Source organism: Vipera ursinii (genome assembly GCF_947247035.1).
Source record: "Vipera ursinii genome assembly, chromosome: 1".
Taxonomy (NCBI): Eukaryota; Metazoa; Chordata; class Lepidosauria; order Squamata; family Viperidae; genus Vipera; species Vipera ursinii.
Genome location: NC_139512.1, coordinates 229,056,136 through 229,073,077, shown reverse-complemented (window position 1 = coordinate 229,073,077; position 16,942 = coordinate 229,056,136). Strand labels below are relative to the sequence as shown.

Here is a 16,942-nt window from a genome sequence, read left to right as displayed (position 1 = left end):
AGAATTTGTCTATTTTTATTCTCATTTCATGCTACTATATTATACTTTATTTTTTTATGCATATAGGCATTTGAATCAGGACTTGCTAGGTTTGCTGTCACTTTGCAAAAAGATATGAAGTTGGCAGAAGGCTTTCTGAAATTACAGTCCAGAGATGTTCCTGCACAGCAGCTGGAAGATCTAAAAGAAAGCTATAAATGCTTAGAGAAGGAATTCTCCGCGGTCTGTGAAATGTCTTCAAACCGAGCAAAGCAAATAGTCTTTGCTGTAGACTCTGAAATGGTAGGTTCATGTTCCATATTTTGCTTACTTGAATAGATCATTTTTTAAAAAAAATTCACAGCAATACAAAGTTATGGTCTGGTACATAACCTTAAAATAATCCCCAATTTAAAATATAATACAATAAAATCATGTGAAATATTTGATGTCAAATTTATAGTTTGATATTATCTCGCTTTTAAATTCAGGTACAGGTAGTCCTCCACTTACGAGCACAGTTGAGCCCAACATTTCTGTTGACAGTTATTAAGTAAATTTTGCTAGATTTTTATGACCTTTCTTCCCACAGTTCTTAAGTGAATTATTGCACCTCTTAAATTAGGAACACGGTTCTTAAATGAATCTGGCTTCCCCATTGACTTTGCTTGTCAGAAGATCACAAAAGGTCATCACCTGGTCCCAGGACATGACAATCGTCATAACTATGAGTCAGTTGCCAAGCATCTGAATTTTTGGTCACCTTACCATCAGGATGCTGCAATGGTCATAAGTGTGAAAAATGGCCATAAGTCACTTTTTCAGTGCCTTTGTAACTTTGAATGGTCACTAAATGAATTTTTTTAAAAAAATTCCATTTATATCCCGCCCTTCTCCGAAGACTCAGGGCAGCTTACAAGCTTAGCAGTAGCCTTCATTCTATGTATATGCCTGCTTATTAGGGCTTTCACACACACCCCAAGCAGCATTATTACAAAGTCAGCTTATTGCCCCCAACAATCTGGGTCCTCATTTACCTACCTCGGAAGGATGGAAGGCTGAGTCAACTTGAGCCTGGTGGGATGCGAACCTGCACTAATTGCAGGCAGCTGGTGTTACTTAAGGAGGCATTAGCCCACTGCTCCACCAATTGTTGTAAGTTGAGGACTACCGGTGTTTGATCCCTTTCATCTCTTTTTTTATTTCTTCCAATCCTCTCCAACCTGTATCCCCCTGATTCCTTTCATATAAAAAAAAGATTTATTTAAAAGCTCCGTTGTGTATATGGGGAAGAATGTTATGGATTGGAAGGATAGGACTGATAGTTTCTGCATTGATAACATAAAATGACGTTTACAGATCTTCAGAACTCAAGAGTAAGAGTAATTTTGTTTTGCTGTGGCTTGCTATAATCTAAGAATGCTCTGGTTTCTTTTTAAGTCTGATAAAACTGTTAGCGAAATATATGTTTTAAACACACACATATATTTTTAGGGCAAGCTTGCTGTGTTGCATCAGGAACTTTTAGTCAGTCTTCAAGAGTTCACAGATTGGATCGTTGAAAAGAGTGAAACGATGAATAATTTGAAGACAGTGAATGTTTGTGATGTGGAAGATGTGAAGCAAAAGCTTCAGTTAGCCAAGGCAAGTATCAGTTATTATTTATTAAATTTATTTGCCACCATCTCATCACAAGATGAGTCTAAACACTTACCAATTGATAGTTAATAATAATTACATATATTTCCAGAGAGTGATGTTTTTGGGGAGGATGGGTATGGATAAAAAACAACAACAACAACATTAGACCATTGTGCTATAAACCCCATTATTTTTGTACCTATGTTGTGACATCAAACACATATGAAAAGGGTGAAGCGTAAGGCACAAAAGCAGCAAGTTCCCTTTGCTCGCATTGCAAATGATGTTAACTTGGAATCACTCTCACTTACCAATAATCCAGATTAGCAATTTCCTGAATCAGTTACTCTGCATATGTTATATAGGTGACATACCAACCATTGCACTAAATTATTACAGTAGCTGTAAATCTCCATAGTAGAAAGTAATTTATACAATTCATTGTAGGACCAAACATTCACCTCTACAAATACTAAGGATATCATTTAATAAATTATTATTTGTATATTTTCCACATGTTTTTTAGAATAAAGTAGCTAAGCTTTAACATAGTTATAACTTCATTACTATGATTCTAAGATCTTTAGATTGAATATTAAGATCAAAGATAAATATAATAGATTTGAAGTATCAGTTTTCACCAGAGTTGCACAAGGTTTTTGGACTCCATGGTGTCAAAAGATAATAGAAGAAATATGATTCTGATGGTATAACTAATATTTTTATGGCAATAAATACTCCTGATGTACTAATTGTTTTTCTTATATAATTCTAATTCTAATCAGTCTTCTCCAAGCAGGTACCTTCCAGGTGAATTGGACCCACAACCTCATTATCATAAAACATAGCCTGTACTGGCTAAAGATGATAGTAGTTGTAATTTATCACATCTGGGCAGCAGTTGATTTGGATAAAGTATTCTTGATAACTTTATGAACAAAATAAAATTTGAAGCAAGTTCAGAAACATTTTTAACAATACTGGTTTTCTAATTCCTGATAATGTTGTTTAGAATATTATCTGGATTTTTTTTGCTTAATTTGCAGGACCAAGAAAAAGAGCTTGGATGTAGAAAAATGCAACTGGAATCTACAGCATTTGATATCCAGTTCTTCATTTCTGAACATGCCCAAGATCTGTCCCCAAACCAAAGCAAACAACTATTGAGGCTATTAAATTCTACACAACGACACTTCCAGGAAATGCAAGAAAAAATAAGATCTCAAGTGGATCATTTTGAATCTCTCTTACAAACAGCTCAAGTTCTTATTGATCAGCAGGTTTGCTTTTCTCCCTGGCCTTGTGCTTACTATATTACTAGATAGAAAAAGCAGCAAGGTGCCATCTGAACTCTGAAGCTGTTGAACAAGCTGTTGGGTTTATCCTTTAAAATTCTAGAGAGGCATTATCAAGAGTTAGTTTAATGATCATTTAAATTTACCCCTTCATAATAATTTTTACAATGTAACATTTTGGCTTCTGAAAGTAGTAGGAAGTAACCTTTCAGTTAAAATTTTCCCCCCCTTAAAAATGAAAGATAAACAAGCAACAGTAACACAGAAAGTGTGAGTTCTAGGTTTGAGTGTGTAGAAAAAAGGGGAGTTTGGTGATTCAATCCTACTCCTTCCTATCAAGTACAGCCAGGGCTTTTTTTCTCATAGAATGCTCAGAACGGAGTTCCGGCACCTTTTTTGGATGGAACCTTATAGGGTAGGCAAGGCGGGTTGTATGACGTGTGAGTTCCGGCACCTTTTTCTTTTAGAAAAAAAGCACTGAGTACAGCCAAACCCATCAATGCCTTGGTATGTGGGAAAACCATTGCGTAGCTTAGTAATTTCCATGGTCTTTCATGGGTGAAATGATAAGTTGTTGGGGTCGTGTTTTATATCCAAAGATGCCTACCTAGAGATTCCATCAACTGGTAATGAAAAATAAAGACTTGGTCATAAGACTTGTTCAAAATGGAGCTAATAGAAAAGGCATTAACTCTAACTAGATTCAAAAGATACTGCTTAAGGGCCAGGAGTGGAAGTCTTCATATTAGAAAGGCTAATACTTTATTAAAACAACACAGATTAAAAAAATACATAGAATGGGATGATAGGATAAGTGAGCCAATGAATCTTATTGCACGTGTGCTTCTTTATTGTTTAAACTACATACATAATCTCAGTGCTGATAACATTGACATGTACCAACTATCTAACACATAGTTTTCAACTAACATTGGTTTTGACATCCCTGTTTTAGAATTAATGCTTGTGTGTTACAGATTTGGAACAAGACAGAAATTTGGATTTTTACACGCCTAATGCATGGCCAGACTTCTGCTGGGCAATTCCATCTCAAACTGGTCTCTTTACTTACAGCATTTGTGAGGTTTATCCATACCTTTTATATTTCATTTCTTTAAACTGTGTGCAACTGCTATCATGTTTACAGCATACAATTTACAGCATACAGAAACAATTTCTAATGAAAGCTTTGCAACGTGTTTGCTTGAAAATTAACTTACACAACAACTTTTGTTTGCCTTTATGCAGCTTTGTTCTTATTCCAAAACAGGATTTGATGGATCAGCATGAGGAATTCCAAGAAAAATTACAGGATATATGTGATCTACTCACACAGACAGAAAATCAGATCATCGGCCACAAAGAGGCCCTTGTGATTGAAGATAGCAAGACTGAATTACAGCAATACCAAGCCAGGCAACAGGTAAATTATTGCATCAAAAACAGTTTGGATTTCACCAAGGGTCAGTTTGCACTGAGTGGAATCACTTCTCATGTTTAACTGTGGTTTTTAGCTTATTGGGAAAACCAAGACATTGTGAGTGCAAGCCCTTAATTATTGCTAAACCTGTGACATAAGCCCCAAATTGATGCATTATTCAGCCGATTCTCATTGAAACAAACAGTCTGTACTGAGAAAGTCAGGGATTTAGGAGTTAAAACAGATGCCTTTAATCTTCCCAAAGTTTCTATTTTTCCCAAATTAATCCCCCCAAATGTTACCAAAATTCCAGTAAAGGGGAAGGAAATAGAATAGCGTTGCCTTGTGGTTAAATAATGGTTCCCTGATTTGTATTACTTTTGCCATTCTTCAAGGAATTACAGAAAAATATGCAAGCAAATACACAGGCCTTGGCAGAAATTGTGAAAGATACAGAAATGTTCTTGAAAGAGAATGGGGACAAGCTGCCGTTGGAAGATAAGACTGCTCTTGAGAGGAAACTGAATGAAGCGAAGACCAAGTGTTTGCTGCTAAGCCAGAAGGCAGAGGAATCCAGAAAAGAGCTGGATAAAGCTGTGACAACAGCTATTAAACAAGAAACAGAAAAGGTTCTTTGACAAATATTTACTTTTCCTTTCAAAATGATTTATTTTCATAATTTTCCCTGGTGTGTACTAGTTGATATGATTGAGAGATTTCAAAAAAAAATCATTTGACAACTGAAAGAGTTGATCATCATTATTCATTCATGTATGCATATGTTTTCACTTATTCATCAAACATGTCTAGATTTATAAACGTGTTCATTTATAAAGGTAAAGGTTCCCCCGCACATGTGTGCTAATTGTTTCTGACTCTAGGGGCCGGTGCTCATCTCCGTTTCAAAGCTGAAGAGGCAGCGCTTGTCCGAGGACGTCTCCATGGTCATGTGGCCGGCAGACTAGACGCCAAAGGCGCATAGAACGCTGTTACCTTCCCACCGTAGTGGTCCCTGTTTTTCTACTTGCATTTTTAGGTGCTTTCGAACTGCTAGGTTGGCAGAAGCTGGGACGAGTAACAGGTGCTCACTCTGTTATGTGGCACTCGGGATTCGACCCTCCAAACTGCCGACCATCTGATCGACAAGCTCAGCGTCCTAACCCACTGAGCCACCGCGTCCGTTTTATAAATATATTCATTTATAAATACATTTCATCAAACTACAGTTTAAAAAAAAATCCCAAACCATTCCAGAAGGCTTAGAAGTGGTGTAGTTCCACCACCCGTCCTTAGAGTAGAGGCTTTTCTAAACATAATAACTTTCCAGTGATTGTCTTGATTTTTCTAAGACTGGGGTAAAGCAATTAACATTCCATGGGTATTTGCAAGTAACCCAATGCTCCTAAAAACAAATGATGCTCTCTTAACAACCACTTGTTCACTAGTTGAATTTATGATGGTGCTGAACAAGTGACGCTTAAGACTTAGGCAACATCAGTACAGTCGCACGATCGTGAACCAGATGCTCGGCAACCTGCTTGCAATATCCCATAGTCACATGATCACCATGGTGAGACCTTCACTGCTGGCATCAGACAAGCAAAGTCACCATGGTGAGACCTTCACTGCTGGCATCAGACAAGCAAAGTCGATGGGGAAGCTGGCAGGAGGTTGCAAATGATGAACACGTGGCACTGCGCCTAATGATGGCACAGTATTTGCTGAATGACAGCAACTGAAAGTACCAGAACTGCTGCCACTAAGCACCTTGGTTATGCAGCAGTGTTGGAAATTCCAGTCCCAATTACCATAGTTAAGTGAGGACTACTGCTTTCTATTGCTATTGCTGTTGGCATCCAAATAACCTGGCTGTTGTTGTTGTATCCAAAGAATCGCAATATTTTAAGGAAGGAAAGCAAGCATAAAATCAGTGCACAGGATTATTATTATTATTATTATTTTATCAAGGATTGCCTTTGTTTTCACATTTGTTTTTAGGCTTACGGTTTTGGTATCCAGAAAGTTCTTTCGTTTTCAACCAAAATTTGCATTACTATAATAGATTGGGGACATTTTTGTATCTCTTACCTGTGAATGTTTCTGAGCAAGCTATTGATGGTTTGAACTTCAATTGTTCAGGTTGCAGCGAGACAACAACTTGAAGAGAGCAAAAATGTGATAGAAAATCTTCTGGATTGGCTGTCAAATGTTGACAAGGATGCCGACCGTAGAGGTACAGATTGCAAGCCAACAATCAAACAGAATGGTACTCATTTTCCTGAAGGAGATGGAGAGGATTTGATTGGAGAGGAGGATGAAGTAAATGGCAACTTGCTAGAAACCCAAGAACAGAATGAAACTATTGTAGATGGACGACATACACTGTTGGATGATAATCTCAACATGCAATACCAGAAAGCTAAGGTAATGTTTACACCTATTAGTAATTGCAAGCATTTCATTCTTGTCCTGGGGGGGGGGGAAGGAGGTATGGATGGAGCAAAACGAATACACATTCTGGACTGTGCTTAAAACAGACTAGAATATGTAAAATAAGGTCTAGTACAGGGGTGTCAAACTGCCAGCCCGCGGGCTGGATGCGTCATGGTGAAACCGCGCCCACCCTATTGCCGGCAATGGGGAAAAAGACACGATACGTTGCGACACATCACATGACGTTGCGAGTTTGACACCCCTGGTCTAGTGGAATCAAAGCTTATTGCTGGGACCATTTTAAGTCCCTAAATCTCCAGAACTATTGGAAATGCCACATTTTTCTTGGTGCACTGCAAGGCTCAAAGAGTTCTCATCGGAAATTATATCACAAGATTCAAGAGTGGAACCAAGAGGTGGTTTTGATTTCTACTTTGGAGTTGAAGGTACTCAGAGAAAAGAAAAGTCAGCAGAAAGTGGGGGGAAAAACTCTTTCCAACATAATACAACAACAGGTTACATACAAAGGAGCCTAAACGCCCCTATAAATCAGGGCCTCAGTATTAGAAATAAGTCCATGTTGTACCCAAGAAGCATACGTGATGAAATGTATATGATGAGTCAGTTTGGTGTAGTGATCAAGGTACCAGGATAGAGATTGTGAGTTCGAGTCCTGTATTAGGCCAGCTGGATGTCCTTGGGGTAGTCATTCTCTCTCAGCCCAATTCACGTCACAGATTTCTTGCTGTGGGGAAAACAGCAGGAAGGAGTATTATATACTGTATATTTGCTGCCCTATGTTACTTCTAAGGATTACAAAAATACATATTTCGACATGATCTCAAGCAGAACCTTTTGAATAAGTTTTAACATGTTTGGATGTGATCATTTTGGCAGTGAGAGATTAAATGAGAATTAGTGGTAGCATATACCGGTAGCAAAGAATCAGTTGTTGATTCTAAGTGATTTTCAATATTCTATGAATAGAAATTTGCTAAAAATGGTGTCCTGCTGTAGAGCAAAAGTCTAATTCCATGCACTCTGGGTTTCTCCCCAGGCGCAACATGAAAAAATTATTTCACAGCAACAAGCCGTCATTGTAGCAACACAATCCGCCCAGGCTCTGCTTGAGAAGCAAGGACATCATCTTTCACCAGAGGAGAAAGAAAAAATCCAAAAGAACTTAAAGGAGCTGAAGGTGCAGTACGACACTGCATTGGCTGAATCCGAGCAGAAGCTGAAATTGACACGCTCGCTACAGGAGGAGCTTGAGAAATTTGATGCAGATTACTTGGAATTTGAAAGTTGGCTGCAGCTGGCAGAGCAAGAACTGGAGAACCTGGAGATTGGGGCCTCTGACTTCGGTGGCATCGTCATCAAACTGCAAAGGCAGAAAAGCTTTTCGGAAGATGTCATTTCTCACAAAGGGGATTTGAGGTTTATCACCATTGCTGGACAGAGAGTATTGGAGGCTGCTAAATCCTGCAACAAAACAGAAGGTGTCAGATATGAGAAAGAAGGCATGGATACTTCATCAACTTACATGGAAGTACAGGATAAGCTGGATAGAGCAACTAGTCGCTTCAAAACTCTCTACTCTAAGGTAAATTGAATTGTATGTGCATGGGATTTTCTAATTTATTGCATCATATCCTGCCTTGCTTCACAGTTTTCCAAGTCTGGTTCTCCCCATATTTTTTAATCTCTCCAAGTCAGATTGGGCTGAGGGAAAGCGACTAGCTGATAAACAGCTAGTCCTCAACAAACCACAGATGGTGCTGGAACTTCTATTGCTGAGCAAGGTGGTCATTAAATGAGTTGTGCCTGATTTTTGTCCCATTTTTTGCCACTGTTAAGCAATTCACTGTGGCCATTAAGTGGATCACAGGGTCATTAAGCAAATCCAGATTCTCCCATTGATTTTCCTTGTCAGAAGCTGGCTGGGAAAGTCTCAGATGGCAGTCGTGACCCCAGGAAGCTACAACCGTCATAAATACATACCAGTTGCCAAGTGCCCCAATTTTCATCATGTGACTGTGACAATGTGGCAGTGGTTCTCAGTGCAAGGATCAATCATAAGCAGATTTTTCCAGGGCTCTTGCAATTTTGAATGATCGCTAATCAAATGGACCTACGTCAAGGACTGCCTGTTTTGCAGTGAGCACAGTGTTTTAGTTGGGACCATTCCTGAATACAGCCAGCGAAGACCTAGTGACATTTCTGAAAATGAGGCTAAAAATTGGTTGGAAATATATACATAAAATCTGTCTGAATGATTTTTTCCTGATGATTTATGTACCAATTCCACACCAGGTGCACATTATTACTTGTGATTTCTTGATTGTTTTCCAGGAGGTTTCTGGGTATAATTCAAAGAGCACGTTTTAACCTTTGAACTTCTATATAGTTTGGCCTTCACCTATTGGTGTAGGTGAATCAACTGTTTTAGCCTGAGCTAAAATTCTGCTAGGCAGCTTTAAGGCCAAACAGTTGTGTGTTAAGACAATGAATTTATTAAACACACACTTCTAAACCTTAAATTCTAGTAGTGCATACAAAGTTCAGTGTTAATTACTTTGCTACAATCTACAGAAGTTTCATAGTCAATTTTTTTACCATGTATATAGTTTGGCATATGTCCACTAGATGGCGCTAAGTGTATCAATAAAACAATTGCTCAGTAGTCAGAAGAGAGAAAAAAACGATGAGAAAACTTCTAAAATTAGATTCTTCCAATGCAGATCTTTCCAATGAGCACAAAGGGAAGTATCACCCTTTCCTCAAACTATTACCTTTATCTTCACTGAAAGAAAATGGTATATGCCAGTATTTTGAAAACCAATTTCCTACTGCTGATAAAACAGTGAATAAGAGGAAGCTTCTACCATACTGTAGAAAATGTTAATAGTATAAAATCAATAGCATTTTGTGGAAATATAATAAAAAATTGTAATATATTTTATTGATTTTTTAAAACATAGATCACTTAATAATTGGTGAACAGTGTGTTGTCTGGGTTTACATTTGTAAAACAATCACTAACAATTGATTTCTATAATCCATAATTCACATAATGGTTTTACTTGATTTACTCTTTTCCTCAAAATGTCCTCGTGTGTATGTATACACACACACACACACACACACACCCCAGTATATTTCTTTTCTATCCAATCATTTTGGTTGCTTCATCATAGATTCTGTTACAGTCCTATTTAAATTTGTTTCTCCCACAAAATTCAAAGTATTCTTACTGGTTAAGATTCTCTCAATTTTTTTTAAAAAATTAAGTCTATTTTTTCCATATGATCCATCTCAGCACTTTTACATTTCTTAAGGAATAGATAAAACAGTAAAAAAAAAGAAAGGAGAGCAAGAGTAAAGAAACATAAAAAAAAACATACTACTTAAAATATATATCCCTCCTAAGCTAATATATGTTTGTTTCCAAGATTTCTTATCTTTTAACCATAATTAAAAATATGTTTAATCTTTAAATATTCCATTTAATACATCTAGTCATCTGGTCTTTTAACTGTTATTCAAAAAAACGTTTTGGTGTGGGTTTTTTTGGAAATATAGATATCAAATTTATTGATGTGCTAATTGTGTGAATGCAGTCACTGGGACTACAATAAGATTAAAAACATAAATAATTTGTCATTGGATTTTTGTATTTCTTGATGAGATGGCCACAAGTATTTTCTTGACTTGATCTCCTAGTTTGTTCCCATCTATCTTACCACTGTGTGTTTAGGTCCAAATGTTGATTTATTACAACTGAAACGTGAAAAGACCATATAGCAAAATTAAGTAGAATTAAGTTTTATCCACTGTTGGAACAGTTTCTGACAAAATCAGTATGGAATGAATGCCTACGGCAAATTACAAGGGTATAACTACAAATATAATTTTAAAAAACATTTCTCCTTTTTAAATGTTGTTTTCTATTCTACATCCTTCTAGTGTAGTATCTTTGGAAATAATCTCAAAGATCTGGTTGATAAATACCAGAATTACAAAGATGCTGCATCTGGACTTCTGTCTGGACTCCAGGACTGTGAACAAGTTGTGAATAAGCAACTATCTGAAGCAATTGCTGGGGATCCAAAAAATCTCCAAAGGCAGCTAGAAGAAACCAAGGTAAATCTTGTGCTAGGTTAAAGACATTAGGGCAAGGGCAGATTACAAGGTAAAAAAAGGAAAACCCTCCGTATTTTAATGCAATTTGCCCAATGCAGATTTTCCTGAAACTGTATGATAACTTGAATTAGTGGTGTGGTGGCCTAAAGGTGGAGCTCTTGCCTCACAATCAGGAGGCTGTGAGTTCAGTCCTAGGTAGTGGCAGATAATTTTTCTCTCTGGATGCAATGAGTAATTATCTGCTGTGAACTCCACATAAGTGTCAGGAGGGGCAGCCAGCCAGTAAACTCTTGAGCTCCATTCAATCGCCCCGACTTCACCCCAATGCAAGGAATTACAGGGTCGCTAAAAGAAAAAAAAAGATAGCCTGAATACAAATACCTTTCAATACTTCAACTTTTTCAAAATGTGTAAGAAAGTGATATTAGGGAAAGTATGCACAAAATACTTTCTTGAGTTAAAATAAAATTGCTGATCAAGGTTGGATAGGCTTTGATTTTTTTTTCCACTTTTTCAAGTTAAAATGACTCTTACAGGAACAACACGTTTACTTGATGCTTTTTTTAAAAGCTTGAAAATGTTGTGGTGCTTTACCTAATATTAGAAAGGTACTGCCTATGTGTCTTCGGAATCGTTTTGAAAGTAACTACAGACTTGTTGCCTATCAAGAAAAAGAGAACAGCATTAATTCAGAAGTTTCAAATGTATTAAAAATAAGTTTGGGTTAAATTTCATAAAAGAGGTAGGGAGCATCTTTAGTCTTCACTTAACAGTGGTAATTGGGACCAGAATTTCCATCACTAAATGACATGGCTGTAAAACATGATGTCACATGGCTGTGCTGTTTAGTGATGGAAATTCTGGCACTTCCTAATGCCATCATTAGGGAAATCACCACAGATCGTTAAGCAAGGACAAGACATGGTTGCCACTTGCAACCTTCTGCTGACTTCCCCAATGACTTTGCTTGTAGAAAGCTGGCAAAGAACATCACAAATGGTGATCATATGACCACAGGAATGCTGTGACTGATATAAGTACGAGGACCAGTCATAAGGACCATCTGTTCAGTGGTGTAATAACTTTGAATGGTTGCTGAATGAGTGACTGAACTTTGGGCAACTGCTGAATGTGGTCCAGGCCAGAGGGCTGGGAGGTTAGATGGGCTGGGAGATTACCATTGCTGTTGAATGTTCATTGGGTTTGATATCACAAGCCTACAATTTTTATCCTACTGTTTGTTGCTCTTGGAATTTTGCTTGTTCGTTTGTTTGTCAATTGATCAAATTTATTGGCTGCCCATCTTACCACCAGGTAACTCTCGGCAGCTTACAGTGTCCATCGTTAGCCTCCCTCAGTTATACTTGGGAGATGAGTTCTTTAGATTGTAAGCCGCCCTGAGTCTTCGGAGAAGGGCGGGATATAAATGGGATTTTAAAAAAAGCGAATTGATTTAATAAATAAACAAATGCTTTAAAAAAAGTCTCATTTAAGCCAAAGCTACTTTTTGCAGCTGATAAAACTACTTGGTAATCCCGCAAGACAGTGACCAAGACAGTGACCTTGCCTGCATGAATAGGATAATCCTTTTACCGAGATTAAGTGTTCAAAATGCTCTTCATTCCCCGAGGTCCTCGCTTTTTTTCTAGTATTCTCCAAGGCTTTCCTTAAAAAGCAAAGCAACACCTGCCCCAACCCTCATGGGAAAAGTGATTATTGTTGCAATAATGAAAAATAATTACATCTTAATACAATAAAGTCAACACATTACTGAAACTGAAAATAGCAAAATAATAAATTAAGGCACAGCTATGGGACAACCCAAAGAAACCACGCACTCAGTCATTGAGATGACTCTTTATCAAAAGCCTGGGTAAGGAAAGAGAGAAATATGTCACAGAGGGCAAAATATGCCAGGAAAGTTTCTTCTAACCTCATGGAATTGAATAAGAGTACAATCAGCAACAGGCTACATAGTACACTGCTTGCTCAAATGAAAATTAATATTCATTTTTTGTGCTGCACCAGACCAAGAATTCATGTTGTGTTGAACGTGACTATATATATATATATATATATATATATATATATATATATATATATATATATATATATATATATATATATATATACATATATACATATATATGTGTGTGTGTGTGTGTGTGTGTGTGTGTGTGTATGTATGTATATATGTATATGTATATGTATATGTATATGTATATATAAATATATATTTTTAAATGGTACAATTTTATAGGTGCTTCAAGGACAAGTATCTAGTCATCAGGTTGCAGTAGAGAAATTGAAAAAAGCAGCTGAAGTGCTTTTCGACACGAGAGGAGAATTATTGCCGGACAAAGATGAAATCCAGCATACACTGGGTAAGATGAGTCACAGCCTCTTCTGTTTTCTTCTTCCATTGCTCACATTTGGAGATTTCTGCTCTGGTTGACTTTGTGACTCCTTCTTTTTTCCTTCCTTGACTCATCTGTTTCTACCTTTGTTCTTTAATTCTGAGCCAAATTTCGGATCCAGCTCCTCACATTTGATGCTTTCAATCTACAGACAGTAAATCATTATCCAGCTTTTACTTAAATTTAGAGGGAGGGAGAGCCATTGTTTAATATAAAGTCATAGGATTTATTTAATAGTGCTTAAATTTGGCTCAGTTGTGAACTAATATTTTTGAACCAGATCTGATTGTAGCAGATCATTTTTAAACGCTGATTCATGCTAACTTTCTGACTTGTGTGTGTATGTGTAAACCGGTTTTGAAGTGCAAATGGACTGCGGGGGCTGAGATGGAGGACAGAGAATACACAAGAGTAAATTACATGAAGGTTACAGTGACCTTCCAATTTATTTATGACATTATGAAAGAGCATCTGCTTTACATCAAAATGTATCCTTGGCTATATAATACAAATCATATCTTTTAAATAGATGTAAGACATCTGCAAGAAAAAAAATAGAGAATTTAGCAAGATAAAAGCTGTTTACCAAACAAAGAAAACAATTTTTTCAGATTTCCAGGTTATGTTTAAAGAATTTCTGCACATGCCTAGTGAACATGAAAACTAGCCAGGCATATGTAGAATTTTGTTTCATATTTTAAGCAGAAAAGAATTGGAGAAGTGCATTCATAGTGCACTCAAGCATTATAAGCTGAACATACCTGAATTCAATTAGGTAATTACGAATTTCAGTGACTTAATTTAATACGTATATTGATATAGAGAGACTGTTCCCAAGAAATGTGTGGTTAATAACTGATTAAATAAAATTTGGATCTAGGCCTGATCCTGTTATTTCAGTAAATTAAACCGTAGAATCTAGAGTAGGTGATATTTGAAGTTTTTGCATTACTTTAAAAATTATAACTGGTCTGGTCTAACAAACTATACGGATTACTGGAACTTATATAAAGATCTAAAGATACAAGAGAAAACTGGGCATGCTAACTTAAGGCTTAACTTCTTTGATTTTAATCCTGGATTATGTGAAATCTGTTTAACGTAGTATCTATTTAACATATATTGCTATTTTTTTATTTTTGCCTTGCAATGCTTAATGCTGATAAATTTCTATATGTCTATTTAGCCATCTAATCTTTTTATGTCTGTTATTTTATTACCCATGATTATTTATGCTGCATAAAAGTGTGCAAAAGACAGGCCTGTAATTTCATAGAAAAATTAATATTGTATATAGGTAAAGGTAAAGGTTCCCCCGCACATGTGTGCTAGTCGTTTCCGACTCTAGGGGCCGGTGCTCATCTCCGTTTCAAAGCCGAAGAGCCAGCGCTTGTCCGAGGACATCTCTGTGGTCATGTGGCCAGCATGACTAGACGCCAAAGGCGCACAGAACGCTGTTACCTTTCCACCGTAGTGGTCCCTATTTTTCTACTTGCATTTTTACGTGCTTTCGAACTGCTAGGTTGGCAGAAGCTGGGACGAGGAACAGGTGCTCACTCTGTTACGCGGCACTCGGGATTCGACCCGCCAAACTGCCGACCTTCCGATCGACATGTAATTCATAAAAGCCCATTTTTATCTATCAATCTTTATTGTGAGAATGTAAGGTAATTTAGTGAGACTTACAGTAATGATCTTCAAGAGTGATTCAAAAACATTTGGTGAAATCCTCTTTTAAAAAATTATAGTCTTTTCACCTTAGCACTGGTTCCTTAGAATTGCTATAATTAGGTAGTGTTTTAACAGGATGAATCCACCAGCGTTATCCACAAATTTCAGGTACTCTAGACATAGATCTGAAATAGAATGAATTAGATCTTTTCAAACCCCTGGAAACATATTGTCAAAGTTGGCTAATGTGAAACTCCTCCTATATTTCATATTATGAATCTACGGATTCATAATATTCATAATATCTCTATTATGAATTTATAATCCATATTATGAACATCTCCAAGGAACCATTGTCTTGTATTTTACCAGTTTCCTAGACATAAATGGAAAAAAACGAATATAGGAAAACAGTTACTGTGGGTGAATAAATATTCATTTAACTTAGATGAATCTTTTAGAAACTAAAAAGAAAAATAGTTGAAAAGGAAAAGCAGTTTAAACTCTTTTTTTAACTGACAAATGAGATTAGCTGAATACCTTATGCTTCTGAAGCACTTATAGAGAGAAATCTGGAAAAGAAACCATAACACACTCGAAATCCTGATTGTGGAGATAAATGCAAGGTATGACCCTGTACTGTAGATCTCAGAAATAGCACAGCATCCATGCTGTGGCATGGAAATGGTAACTTACATGATAAGCCATTTCAGTTTTCAGCTTGTATTCTGAGTTCACATACAGATTTCTTCTTGAAGACTTCTATAGACCTATCTTATTGCTAAGGGACATTTAGAAGTCACATTCAGATCGGCAAATTTCCTTTTAAAGTTCTGCAGGTTTATTTAATAGAATTTTACAGAAGATGGATTGTTGGATATAATTCTATAGAACAGCGGTCCCCAACCTTTTGGGTACCAGGGACTGGTTCCGTGGAGAAAGGTTTTTCCACTGACAGGAGAGTGCGTGGTTTTGTGTGCTGCCTGCATCCCAGGGATGGGACCTTTGCTTGTTTGTGCGGACCGGTTGCTGGCATGCCGCAGCCCAATACGGGTCCACGGACTGGGGGTTGGGACTCCTGCTATAGAAGATAACCCCTTCTATTATAAGGTTCACCAGCATGATATCTCTCTCTCTCTCTCTCTCTCTCTCTCTCTCTCTCTCTCTCTCTCTCTCTCTCTCTCTCTCTCTCTCTCTCTCTGTGTGTGTGTGTGTGTGTGTGTGTAAATAAAAGATTTATCTACTGCCACAACCCAACAGACTTTTTTTTCTTTTCAGACACTATTGTAGATAAGTATAACCAGTTATCTAAAGCAGTGAACGATCATAATGAAAAGCTCCAAATAACTTTGACTCGTTCATTAAGCGTTCAGGATGGATTAGATGAGATGCTGGATTGGATGAATGGTGTTGAGAAGAATCTTGAGGTACATGGCCAAGTGCCTTTGAACTCTGCTGCTATTGAAGATGTCATTGGCAAAAATATGGTACGTAGAACTTTAATAGAACCAATTCTTTCTCTAATAAGGAGAAAATTGTAAGAGAAGAGAATGATTTGAATAGCATGGAAAGAATCAAAGAAGAATAAACCCTGCTTCAAAACAGTGGCCAGTACCAAGCTATAGTACAGTTTGCTTGATTTTGTCTTTGTGCGATTTGTGATTCCAGTAATTGCAGACGATTAGTCATGTTTTATGATTTAGCCTAGTGAACTAGGACAGAGTGGTTTATTAAACAAGCTATTTTCGGGGAAACCATGGTTATTATGTGAGGCCACCCAGTTAACTTTCTTTAGGGCCCATAGTACATATACCGGTATGTTCTGATAATATTCTGGTAAGCTGAATATCCCAAAGTGAGATGTTTCTATGCAAATCTTTTAGTCTGAATATACCAACATCAATTTCATATGGGGGGTATCAGTTGATGAACAAAACCAAAGA

General features: G+C 37.1%; 1 protein-coding gene across 1 annotated transcript in view; it reads left to right on the top strand.

The window, feature by feature from the left end:
• Positions 1-16,942, top strand: part of DST (dystonin) — a gene marked incomplete at its 5' end in the record, with an annotated part of 334,605 nt that overhangs the window by 197,919 nt on the left and 119,744 nt on the right. The window contains 10 exons of the mRNA XM_083349122.1: positions 67-282; positions 1,474-1,623; positions 2,667-2,900; positions 4,186-4,338; positions 4,731-4,964; positions 6,475-6,759; positions 7,826-8,371; positions 10,735-10,911; positions 13,172-13,295; positions 16,278-16,486. Of these exons, the coding sequence (XP_083205248.1) occupies positions 67-282; positions 1,474-1,623; positions 2,667-2,900; positions 4,186-4,338; positions 4,731-4,964; positions 6,475-6,759; positions 7,826-8,371; positions 10,735-10,911; positions 13,172-13,295; positions 16,278-16,486 (2,328 nt within the window). The remainder of the gene's footprint in view (positions 1-66; positions 283-1,473; positions 1,624-2,666; positions 2,901-4,185; positions 4,339-4,730; positions 4,965-6,474; positions 6,760-7,825; positions 8,372-10,734; positions 10,912-13,171; positions 13,296-16,277; positions 16,487-16,942) is intronic.